Source organism: Hylobates moloch, unplaced genomic scaffold, assembly GCF_009828535.3.
Source record: "Hylobates moloch isolate HMO894 unplaced genomic scaffold, HMol_V3 SCAFFOLD_15, whole genome shotgun sequence".
Taxonomy (NCBI): Eukaryota; Metazoa; Chordata; class Mammalia; order Primates; family Hylobatidae; genus Hylobates; species Hylobates moloch.
The window spans coordinates 11735865-11748459 of NW_026652290.1; the positions used below are offsets into that span (position 1 = coordinate 11735865).

The window sequence follows — 12595 nt, forward strand, 5'->3', positions numbered from 1 at the left end:
CTGAAAGACTAACAGTATCAATAGAAGTAGTACAACCACTAGAAAAAAAGTTCAACCTTTTGTTTCTATTGATATGTTCTCAGTATTTAGATCCTCAAAACTGCAGATATATACAGTCATTCATGACACTGTGAACAGCAGATAACAGGAAAAACAATTCAATACTTAACCAAGTTCACTGGAGCACAAAGTAATCGCCACTCAAGAATGTTGACACAAAAACTAAAGGACCTCTCAAGTTCCAATAGCACGCAGATAAGCTGAGCCCCTGTGCAGTTACTCATCTGAACAGAAGTGGAAGATTAACCTACCCTCACTCATTTCACACACACTAACCTGACAAGGCAGCAGGCAGTCTCTCCGGAGCTTGTTCATCATTCAGTCTGTTCCAGAAGTAACCGATTCCGTTAGGATCTGTGCCTTCAGGTTACCACTGTTTCACTACAGCCCTATATCACTTCGCCCTTGTCCCACCTTATTCTTTCAGGCATTATAAAATTCTTGTTTTCTAAATAAAGTTCTAAACCCTACTCACCTGCAGTTCACTGCACTGGGTATCACCCAAATAGCCCATCAGAGCTCTTTATAATTTCTGAAAGACAAAGAAGAAAGTTTTTTTAATACATAGTAGAAAACACCATTCACCAAGATATCAGTTCCAAAGCATTTGTATCCAAGATTCCCAGCATACGGTCTTTTGGTCCACACTAGTTCAATAAAATGTAGCATGACCAGCACTGGACCAAGAGTCTTGAGATAAGCCTCCAAAGATTAAAAACGAGCTTGGTTTAATGTTGCTACTACTGAGCTGTGTGACCTTGAGCAACTCATTTAATTTCTTCAGGACTAAATTTCCTTATCTGGAAAATAAGTCACTTAGACTAGCTAGAGAAAGAAGAGCACAGCTTTCCAGAAAGAACACCAGCTCCACTACTTTACTGGTCTCGTGACGTTAGGTTAGTTGAGTCACACTTAAGCCTGAATTTCTTCCTTTGTAAAATGGAAATAACCATCTCGTGAGTTGCTATGAGAATTAAAGAAGATGATGAGTTATAAAAAGCCTATAGTAAATATGCTGTGCAGCTCATCGTAAAATTCAACAGATGGTAATTCATTACTACCATTAACCCCCACCAGCCCTAACATTACATGAATTCAATTCACGCATACTTCTTTTAAAAGATCAACAAACCAAAACTTTACCAACCTGACTAAAGAATTAACTGTTTTCGTGTTTCACAATTCAAATTACAGTTATCTTAAGCTAATGGTAGTTTATCATTATTACTTATCTCAGAAAATAAGAACAGAATAGTCCCTGCACAACATCCAAACTCTGGTTCAATGACCATGCCTTTTCTGACTTCTCACTCTACTTCCACACTGCCAGAATATCTCAGGAATAGAGAGGTCTTCCAAAAGCTAAATGACACCCAGCTGTTTTACCAGATTCAGCTCAAGGGAGCAGGACTAGAGACAGAGGAAAAACAGAGGCTTTTCTTTTTTTAATCTTTTTTATTTTACATGCTTAAGTACTGCTCAAATTTGTTTACCATAAGCATACAGGAGTTTTGCATAAAAGTAAATAGTTTTTTAAAACTGTATTAGTTAAACATGTTGCCTGACAGGAAGCTCGCATTATAGGATATTTTCATCACAACAAAGATAATTTCTGCAGAAGGAAGCAAAAAAGGCAAATTCAGAAGTGACAAGAACAACTAAAATACGGCACAGAAATGACAAAAATCACAAACATTCACACTTCAGAATAGTTCAGTCAACAAAGATGCCATGCATTCTTTGAAGAACCTGACGATGAATCAAGTTCTTTTTTGTTCAAAGACAAGATGTATGTATACACTCTGCTTTACCAAACAACCTCCTGCTCTTACTTGGAGAAACTGACCCAGTACAATTCACAAAAGTAAACAAGTTGGTATGACTGTTGGTATTAGTTGAAAACTTTCCATTTCTTTTAAATAATTAAAAGTTGACCAAAATATTACATGTATATATAAATAAAATTCTTCCTATTACATCTACAGTGGTCTTTTAAAAAGAGGAATATTAACTTCTAGCAGATTCAAGATTACTGAAAACTATTATCCCAGCCACCCTCAAAGCAATAAACCATCACGTTATATGCTGCTTCTAGCCAATGCTACAGAAGTAACCCTGACTGCACTCATCAACTGAAATGAATGGTAAGATGGTATGGCATACTCTCCACTTGTATCACTTTTCTTCTAGAAAACATTTCAAAACTACTTAGGAATCCAATTACATCTGCTTACATCTGCATGTACATTCACCTAAGTTTATGAAAATTAAACCTAAAAATGTGCTTATAATTTTTTAAGTAGTTCCTCCCCATCTCTTGGATAACTGTTGTTGATAAACCTGGCCCGAAATCTTCTATACATTTGAAACAACAGGCAAAGGTCCTTATTTCTTGTATGGGGCCTGTATTTGGATCTTAGGGTCTCTGACAGACAATTATAGACTAATCTACATTCAATATTAACGCCAAGCCTACTGCTTAAACACAGAATGCATGCATCTGTAAGATCTGGGCTACTTACTTGTAGGTCCCTCTGCACTATTCTTAGCCTTTCATGAATATGCTGTAGATTTTTTTAATTACACGAGGCCCTTTGCAAGTAAAAATGACTTTTCCTGTTGTTTTGGCATCACTCCTCTTCCAGTGAAAACTGGACAGTCTATAAATATATAACAACTTTACGACAATGCATTTTAATATCTATGGCATTAGAAAATAAAACTTCTTGTTAACAAATGCAATAATCAAGTTTACCAGCTAATAGAAAGGTACTCACTCCCAAAAACTACAGCCTTACCTAAAAATAGTGTCCTAGCTTCCCAGCCAAAAGGACAGACTAAAAAAGCTCTGTCTTTATTCAGCTCAGAGACACAGACTTCTACCTCACCACAACCTTCAATACTATGGCATTTCCCATTTTAGAATACTTTGTGTAACAAGTTGTTCAGTGGCCAACCACTAACTTCGCTTTGAAATGAATACTAACACTTCACATAGTCTACATGTGTGAGAACTGTGGAAAATGTCTTGACACAATTCAGGTCAAACAACACTAGCCACACAAGATTACCTACTTCTAAGTATTCCATTTTAGACTACAAACATCTCCACAGGCAAAAAGCAGACCACTGGCTCCTTTCCACAAAATTATCTGTAGGTTTCAAAAAAAAAAGATAAGGCCAGGCATGGTGGCTCACGCCTGTAATCCCAGCACTTTGGGAGGCCAAGGCGGGCAGATCACCTGAGGTCAGGAGCTCGACACCAGCCTGACCAACATGGTGAAACCCTCTCTCTACTAAAAATACAAAATTAGCCGGGTGTGGTGGCGCAAGCCTGTCATCCCTACTCGGGAAGCTGAGGCAGGAGAATTGCTTGAACCTGGGAGGTAGAGGTTGCAGTGAGCTGAGATCGCCTCATTGCACTCCAGCCTGGGCAACAAGAGTGAAACTCTGTCTCAAAAAAAAAAAAAAAGAAAAAAAAATCTATCTATCTATATATATACATACACACATATATATACACACATATACATATATACACACATATATACACTATATATACACACACACACATATATATATAAAGTTCAAATTGGGAGGTCTAAGGCAGGAATATGCCTCCATCTGCAAAATAAAAATAAATTTAAAAATCCATATTTGCTCTGCCAAAAATAAAAATTATATGAAATAAACATAAGCACTGCTGAGTTTCAATACAAGAAAATGTGGTATGTGCACTTAAAAAGAATCTTGGTTTATGTCCACCTTCTTTTCCTAAGTTTTTATTTTTTTAAGGCAAAATGTCAATTACATGCCTCAATCTAGAAAAAAAAAAAGGACAGCTTATTCATCTTAAACAGATGTTGTGATAGACATGAAAAATTTGTGAGAGGATTTCAAAATCCAGAGGCCCAGATGTGTGGAGAAACAAACACACAAAAAAAAACTACAGTAACCAATCGACCACAATTACTTATGTTTTTCTAAAAAAAAAAACTTGGCCGGGCGCGGTGGCTCACGCTTGTAATCCCAGCACTTTGGGAGGCCGAGGCGGGCGGATCACGAGGTCAGGAGATCGAGACCACGGTGAAACCCTGTCTCTACTAAAAATACAAAAAATTAGCCGAGCGTGGTGGCGGGCGCCTGTAGTCCCAGCTACTCGGAGAGGCTGAGGCAGGAGAATGGTGTGAACCTGGGAGGCGGAGCTTGCAGTGAGCCAAGATCACGCCACTGCACTCCAGCCTGGGTGACAGAGCGAGACTCCGTCTCAAAAAAAAAAAAAACTTAGTAAAACATTTTAAGTTGAGAAAACTCCTTGTGAAAAATGTAAAAGTAGCAAACTTCTCTTCCTGTCTGTAGCACAGAAAAACTATTCACTAACACTGTATCAATAATATCCTTTAAATCCAAAGCATTACAAATTAGATTAAATAAAGCACTTTGAATAAATTCACACACCGCGTGTGATCAGGACATAATGACAAACTAGTCTTATCCCTAATAAGCTAAACAGATCTCAACACTATGATCTTTATTTCAAAATAATTATTAAAGAGAAAAGTACTACTCCATTTTTCAGAAAATAAAAGCAGGAGTGATTGACCTGCCTAATTCTTTCCAACGGAAAGGGTACACTTTACGAGTCCCACAAACCAGGTACACACAAAATCCATATACATAATCACCGGGACTAAACGTACAGTAGGTGATAGACACCAAAACACAAATAAAATTAAGACATCCAAGTTACGCAAGAAAATTTGAATAGGCAAACTATAATTATCCCTGGTAAAGATACTGATCAAGAATAGCTGCAAGTAACATTTGGCTCTTAGTTAAGTACCACAATGTTTGAGTATGTTGGAGCAACTGAAAAGATTGGTACATTCAACATATTTTTCCTTTCTAAATCTAGCCCTGCCCATAGACCCATTTGACTGAGTGATACATTTGGAAAACAAAGATGGCCCCATCAAATTACTCAGTTTCAGCCTTACTCTTACGAGTTGATTAACATAAAGAAGGAAAAAAAGGAAATCATTTTTAACTGCAGTCTCACCTTACACATCTCACCAGCACTGTAGTTCATTAGTGATCAATTACTTCATCCAAATCCTGGGGCAAATAGAAAAGATGTGTCCATACAACACCAGTAACAGACATTATCAGTAGCAAACATTTTATCAGCCTGAAGTGAAAGGGCATCTACATTTAAAATGAAAAAATTTACAAAAATGGTACAGTGTGCAGCTTTGCAAATGAGTTTGTTTTTTGACCTTAAAACATTTCCTTTCAGTAAGATAAAAGAATAGATTATACAATGCTCTTAAAACTCAAAAACATAATAAAGTCATCTTTTTCAACACGGATTGACCTTACTTTCAAAAACATAAATGAAGGAGAGAAAATTTCATTAATATGAGTTTAAGAGAGAGCAAAATTAAGAACAAACTAGGCAAGACAGACAACTCCTCCCTCCTTCCCCCGCTCCAGGAATCCACTGTCTCTGAAGTTACACTTTTTATTATATTAATGATTTGCCTGAAAAGTGTTAAGTTGTGAGGGAGAAGGAATGACAATTTTTCAATTGCAAATAAAACCTGAGGATCCCAATCCAAGAACAATCAGAGGACCCTGGCTTCCAGCCCTGTCTGAAGATTTCTCAGCAAAGGCGAGGGTGCAGAAGGCTCCAATAATTTGGGGGAGAGGAATCAAAGTTCCCTAGGTAAGACTGCAGTCTGTGAGCCCCTGAAAAGGGTACTGGAGTACTCTCAAAGAATCTCCAGGAAAAGAGAGCCTATCTTTATTTTGGTTGACGTGCTTGTGGGCCAAAGAGCATTTCCGAGGAGGGGGCGGGGAAAGGGGGGAAGAAAGTGAATCTCGGGCCGAGAGCCCTCCGCGGGGGGAGGGAGGGGGCGCACCCCTGACCCACTTTTCCCCACGCCCCCGCTCCAACCCCCGCCCCACCCGGTGGAAGTCCGAGCCCTGAGAGGGGCATCGAGCGGGACGTGGGAGGCCCGCACGCTCCCCACCCCCAGCCGCGACCCGGAGGAGGGGAACGTGCCGGGAGGCTCGAGTCTCCCTCCCAGAGTGCTCCGGGCCGGAGAAACCTCCCGCAGGCTCCCGGGCCGGGCGTGCAAGGCCCTCTCTCCGGCCAGGGCCCAGGGCGCCGCGGGCCCCAGCGGAGGGGAAGGGGACTAAGTAGGAGAAGAAGCTGTAAACAGCCCCGGCGTCCGGGCCTCGCCTCGAAGAGCCCCGCTTCCCAGGCCCCGCCGCGGGCCGCCCCGGCCCCTAGCCTGCCCCGAGGCCGCCGCGCCCGGGGTCCAGGACACCGGAGGGGAGTCGCGTCCCCTCACCGGAGAGCTCCGGGAGCTCGCGGAGCGGCCCCAGGAGCAGAGAAGGGGGAAGTCAGGACTTACCTGTCATTACTTTCTACGCCATCTTGGATCCACTTGTCAACGTCCCCACAAAGCATTATGGGTAAGAAAGAGCCTTTAAAGTGACTCCCCCCAGCCCCCGACTCCCGCCTCCCGCCGCCGGCGCCGCCCCCTCCAGCCGCGCCTCCCGCCCGAAAGTTGCCCCGGGTGGACCGCCGACCCCGGCGCCTGCAGCTGGCCCCTTCCCCTCCCCCGGGCTGACAGCATTGAAAATTCACCCGCATTTTTAAAACGTGGCTTTGGGGTTTTCTCTCTTTCTCCTGCCCCGGCCTCCCTGCCCCCACGCCCGGTCCTCTTGCCCCGCCGCGCTCCTGCCCGGGCAGACTCCCCGCGTCTGCATTGAATCAACCCGAGGCTTCCTTGCTGCCCGCGGCGCGGAGCTGCTCGCGGATTTATTTGTGCGCGTGGATGTGAGCGTTTCTGCTCCTGCGGCCGCGCTTCCAGGAAGCCAGCGAGCGGCCGGGGTCGCCTTCAGGGCCGCGCGGACCAGCTCCGCACCCGCCGCCCAGAGAGGTGCCTCTGCCCTGGGAAACCGCCCCGGGGCCGTTGGGCTCCGGGAACTGGGAGGACGCCGTGTCCCCGAGTCCACCAGCGTCGAAGCACGATTAAAAAAAAAAAAGGGCCAAATGCAACTTTTTACCCCTTGTTTACTCTGCCTCCCGCGGTCTCCTCCTCCCGGCGAGTAACGTGATCAGCGACCCTCTAGGTGGGGACCCCTCCCCTAGGAATGTGGCTCCGGGCTCCGCGGAGCCAGCCTGGGAGCGTCCCGGCTGCGGACTGTGACTCCGGGGCAGGTAATCCGGGGTGCGGGCTGCGGGCTCCGGGCTCCGGGCGGGGCGGGGCGCGGAGGCAGCCAGGGCTCGGGGGAGGGTCCCGGGCGGAGAACAGGGTGCGCCAGTCCGGGTCCACCTCGCGGGCGGGGGGAGAGCCGCGGGCGCCGCTGCAGCTCGGGAGGCTGGAGGTGGGGACGCCCGGCGTCTCCGGGCTGCGACCCGCTGCGCTGGAAAGTGTGGGGCGCCTTGGCGCGGGCCGAGGTCTCTGACCCGGGCGAGCACCCACAGCCCGCCGTCCACACTGCTGCCGGGCATCCTCTCCCCGCGACACCGCGCCCACTTTCGGCTGCGCGGGGCGAGCAGCGTACTGGCCCCGGCGTCCAGCCGCCCAGGTCCCCCCAGCAACGGAGGCCGCTTGGTCAGCCTCCTCCCGCGCTCTTCCCAGAGCCTCTGGTCCCTGCTTTGCTGTCTTGGAGGCCTGATCCAGTTCCTTTTTTTTTTTTCCAAGCAAGTTTTTACAACAAGGAGATACCCAAAAGAAAATCCTCCAAGACAGGAATGCTTGCGAATTGTATTCGGTACAAAATGCTGTTGAACGGCTCTACCCTTAGAAGAACGCAGAAGCACTGGCATTAAAACCCCCTTTCGGTGCACGGGGAGGGCCTGGGGCCTTGGGTCTACCCAAGAGTTTTACGCTCCTCCAGACCCTATCAACAGCCTCACTAGGAACGTGGACGGTGGCAGACAGGAGGCCTGCCCCTGGGGAGCCAAAAACTCCACCAGGCAATTGTCTCGGTCTGATGAGAAGGTGTAGACACGTTAAGGGATTGGCCCCGAGTCACTCGTGAAGGAGGGAACGAGGTAGTGAGTCATTCCCAGCCAAGAACGCAGCGAGCTGGGGAGCAACCTCCCCTGAGTCACCCGCTTCTCACCTCGGAATAAGTGGAGAAACTGGAGCCTGGAGCCAGGTTCTTAGACGGCCCAGCAAGGTAGCCACCAAGGGCATGGGCTAGGCTGGGAGGAGGCAGCGCCCCTCCTGCTGGAAAAGGGAATGCTTGGCCCGTCTAAAGAAGGCTCCGATGTCTCTTTCCAGGGTACCCCAGGTGCTTCTTTTCCAATTCCTCTTTTGCACTCATTTAGCCACTGGTATGCACTGACTTAATGGTGGTTTTGTTTGCATGGCACCTTTAGGTGTGTGGTCTGAGTTTATGCAAAAGTAATGACAAAAGCCGCAATGACTTTTGCACCCACCTAATATAAGTAAACAGGAAATAAGCTGAGGGCAAGGACTATGTCTCCCAAACACGTTTCTTTGATAGGCAGCCTTTCTTTGCCTTGTATAGGCATTGACCCAAATAAGTGTTCAGTTTGTGTGACTGCCCAACCCATTCACTGCCTCCAGTGTGTGCATCCAAGCCCAACCTTGTCAAATATACCGCCTGTTGCCTGAGCTAGGATGGCCTGCCGACTCTTCTCCCTGCCCCTCCTGGATACCTACAATGCGTCCTCCACCTGACCAACCCTGTGACATTTGATGAATGTAAATCAGATCCAGACTTCTCTGCTGAAACCTTGGAATAAAACCCAAATTCCCAACCCTGGCCTGCAAGCTCCTGTGTGAGGTGGTCCCACCTTCCCTCACCAGCAGGGGTCCAGGCTGGCCTTCTTTATTTCCCTGCAGCGCCCCAAGCTTCCTTCCAGTGAGAACCCTATTCCCCCAGATCTGATTCTCTTTTCTTTTTTTTTTTTTTTTTTTTTTGGACAGAGTCTTGTTCTGTCGCCCAGGCTAGAGTGCAGTAGCGCCATCTCAATTCACTGCAACCTCCACCTTCCAGGTTCAAGCTATTCTCTGCCTCAGCCTCCTGAGTAGCTGGGATTACAGGCACCCGCCACCACGCCCAGCTCATTTTTGTATTTTTAGTAGAGACAGGGTTTCACCATCTTGGCCAGGGTGGTCTTGAACTACTGACCTCGTGATCCACCCGCCTTGGCCTCTCAAAGTGCTGGGATTACAGGCGTTAGCCACCACGCCCGGCCCGTCATCATCTTTTCATCATATTTAGGTCTCCTCGAAGAGGACTTTTGTGATCCCCCTAGCCAGACCAAGTCACTCTGAACACTTGACCTGTGTTAGAAGTTCCCTTGTTTAGGCCAGATGCCATGGCTCATGCCTGTAATCCCAGCACTTTGGGAGGCCGAGGCGGGTGGATCACAAGGTCAGGGGTTCAAGACCAGCCTGGCCAAGATGGTGAAACCCTGTCTCTACTAAAAGTACAAAAATTACAGCGTGCCTGTAATCCCAGCTACTCGGGAGGCTGAGGCAGGAGAATTGCTTGAACCTGTGGGGTGGAGCTTGCAGTGAGCCGAGATTGCACCACTGCACTCCAGCCTGGGTGACAGAGCGAGACTCCATCTCAAAAAAAAGTTCTCTTGTTTATCTGTTGTTAGTTGTTTCTTATCTGCCCCGCCCCCATTTGAGCATATGCTCCATCAGGGCACAGGCTCTGTCTGGCTTATTTGCCTCAGTGACTAGACCAGGGCCTGGCACATACATAGACGTTCACCAAGTATTAGTCAAGTACATGACCAAACTCTCAGGGATGGGCGTGTTGACGAAAGGGAATGCTAAAGTGTGAAGTGAGATGCTGAGGGTCCTGCCTCGCATCTCTTCAGACCACTCTGACCACACACAGCTAGAGGCAGGCAGAAAGGAACAGTGTTGAGGGAAAACAGGTCCCTTGGCCACCCTTGATTTGGCTCAATTCTGATTCTGATCTGATGAACACACACAGCCCTAACTAACTGATCCCCCCGACATCACATCCCTCTTCCCTCATTTTTTCTTTCTCCTCTGCTCCCACTGGCCATGGCTTCTTTTCTTTTCTTTTCTTTTCTTTTTTTTTTGGAGACAGTGTCTTTCTCTGTCACCCAGGCTGGGGTGCAGTGGTGCAATCTTGGCTCACTGCAACCTCCGCCTCCCGGGTCCAAGTGATTCTCCTGCCTCAGCCTCCCAAATACTGGCACCACACGCGCACACCACCATGCCCAGGTAATTTTTGTATTTTTAGTAGCGACAGGGTTTCACCATGTTGACCAGGCTGGTCTCGAACTCCTAGCCTCAAGTGACCCGCCCGCCTCAGCCTCTCAAACTGCTGGGATTACAGGCGTGAGCCACTGTGCCCGGTCACAGTGCCTTCATTTTCTGCTGCTTGGAGAGTCCCAAGGTTCAGTCCTTGGGTTTCTCTTCTACAACTACACTCCCTGGTTATTTGCTTTAGTACAAAAATTAGCCGGGCATGGTGGCAGGCACCTGTAATCCCAGCTACTGCAGAAGCCAGGACAGGAGAAACACTAGAACCTGGGAGGCAGAGGTTGCAGTGAGTCGAGATCATGCCAGTGCACTCTAGCTTGGGTGACAAGAGAGAGACTTCATTTCAAAAAAAAGAAATAATTATAATGGGCTGCCCATGGTGGCTCATGCCTGTAATCTCAGCACTTTGAGAGGCCAAGGCAGGTGGATCACTTGAGACCAGAAGTTGGGGACCATCCTGGCCAAAATGGCGAACCCTGTCTCTACAAAAAATACAAAAATTAGCTGTGCGTGGTGGCTCACGCCTGTCATCTGATCCCAGCTACTCGGGAGGCTGAGGCAGGAGAATCAAGAATCGCTTGAACCTGAGGGGTGGAGGCTGCAGTGAGCTGAGATCATGCCACTGCACTCCAGTCTGGATGACAGAGTGAGACTGTCTCAAAAAAAAAAAAGAATTATAATGCCTTGAGGACTGTAAAGTACATCTAGAATTGAAATATTTTTGGTAACAGTGAGTATAAATCTGAGAAGGGTGGTGGTTGCAGTTAGTGGAGTTAAAATGGTCCAAAGTAGCCCAGGCGCGGTGGCTCACGCCTGTAATCCCAGCACTTTGGGAGGCTGAGGAGGACGGATCACGAGGTCAGGAGATCAAGACCATCCTGGCTAACACAGTGAAACCCCATCTCTACTAAAAAGACAAAATATTAGCTAGGTGTGGTGGCAGGCGCCTATAGTCCCAGCTACTCGGGAGGCTAAGGCAGGAGAATGGCGTGAACCTGGGAGGCGGAGTTTGCAGTGAGCGGAGATCGTGTCACTGCACTCCAGCCTGGTTGACAGAGCAAGACTCCATCTCAAAAAAAAAAAAAAGTCCACAGTATTTACATTATCCAGCAATACGACTAAAGTACCAGTTAAGACTAGACATTGACAAAGGCAAAGATGCATGTTGTAAGATAATCACTAGACCTGTGAAAGAATGAATAATTTCCAAGCTAGCATAGAGGGAAGACAATAATAAATTCAAAAGAAGGCAAATACTGATTAAAAAGACCACAAAAGGCTGGGCAGGGTGGCTTACGCCTGTAATCCCAGCACTAAGGGAGGCTGAGGCGGGTGGATCACGAGGTCAAGAGATCGAGACCATCCTGGCCAACATAGTGAAACCCCGTCTCTACTAAAAATACAAAAATTAGCCAGGCGTGGTGGCAGGCGCTTGTAATCCCAGCTACTCGGGAGGCTGAGGCAGGAGAATCGCTTGAACCCGGCGGGAGACAGAGGTTGCAGTGAGCCAAGATCGTACCACTGCACTCCAGCCTGGCAACAGAGCGAGACTCCATTTCAAAAAAAAAAAAAAAAAAAAACGCAAAATAGGTGGGATTTAAACAGATTATATCAGTAATTACTTTAAATATATTCATAAATAAACTAATTGCCCTAGTTATAAAACTAATTATATGCCGTTATCAAGAAATAAACCTAAAAGATATGGATTTTAAAAATTTAAAATAGTATAGGCTGGGCGCAGTGCCTCATTCCAGTAATCCCAGCACTTTGGGAGGCTGAGGCGGGTGGATCACCTGAGGTCAGGAGTTCGAGACCAGCCTGGCCAACATGGTGAAACTCCGTCTCTACTAAAAATACAAAAAATAGCTGGGCGTGGTGGCACACACCTGTAATCTCAGCTACTCAGAAGGCTACAGCAGGGGAATTGCTTGAACCTGGGAGGCGGAGGTTGCAGTGAGCTGAGACTGTGCCATTGCACTCCAGCCTGGGTGACAGAGTGAGACTCTGTCTCAAAAAAAAAAAAAAAGTAACCATATAGACAAAGACAAGCCATGCAAACAGAGTGAAAAGCAACCTGCATGGCCAGATGCGGTGACTCACGCCTGTAATCCCAGCACTTTGGGAGGCTGAGGAGGGCGGATCACTCGAGGCCAGAAGTTCAAGACCAGCCTGGCCAACATGGCAAAACCCTGTCTCTACTAAAAATACAAAAATTAGCTGGGTGTGATGGT

At 47.0% G+C, this 12595-nt stretch overlaps 2 protein-coding genes across 4 annotated transcripts in view; one reads left to right on the plus strand and one right to left on the minus strand.

The window, feature by feature from the left end:
* The window catches only part of HELZ (helicase with zinc finger), a 176704-nt gene extending 170169 nt beyond the window's left edge, over positions 1-6535 (minus strand). For 2 of the 3 annotated variants that reach the window (XM_032179047.2, XM_032179045.1), the window contains exons 1-3: positions 6480-6535; positions 5120-5175; positions 536-592 (exon numbers count right to left, since the gene is read on the minus strand). The gene's annotated coding sequence lies outside the window, so the exon portion shown is untranslated. The remainder of the gene's footprint in view (positions 1-535; positions 593-5119; positions 5176-6479) is intronic. The other variant, XM_032179046.2, reaches the window with a different exon arrangement.
* The window catches only part of LOC116483816 (uncharacterized), a 28419-nt gene continuing 20731 nt past the window's right edge, over positions 4908-12595 (plus strand). Inside the window, exons 1-3 of the mRNA XM_032178141.2 lie at positions 4908-4941; positions 6266-6540; positions 6821-7291. Of these exons, the coding sequence (XP_032034032.1) occupies positions 4908-4941; positions 6266-6540; positions 6821-7183 (672 nt within the window). The 3' untranslated portion in view covers positions 7184-7291. The remainder of the gene's footprint in view (positions 4942-6265; positions 6541-6820; positions 7292-12595) is intronic.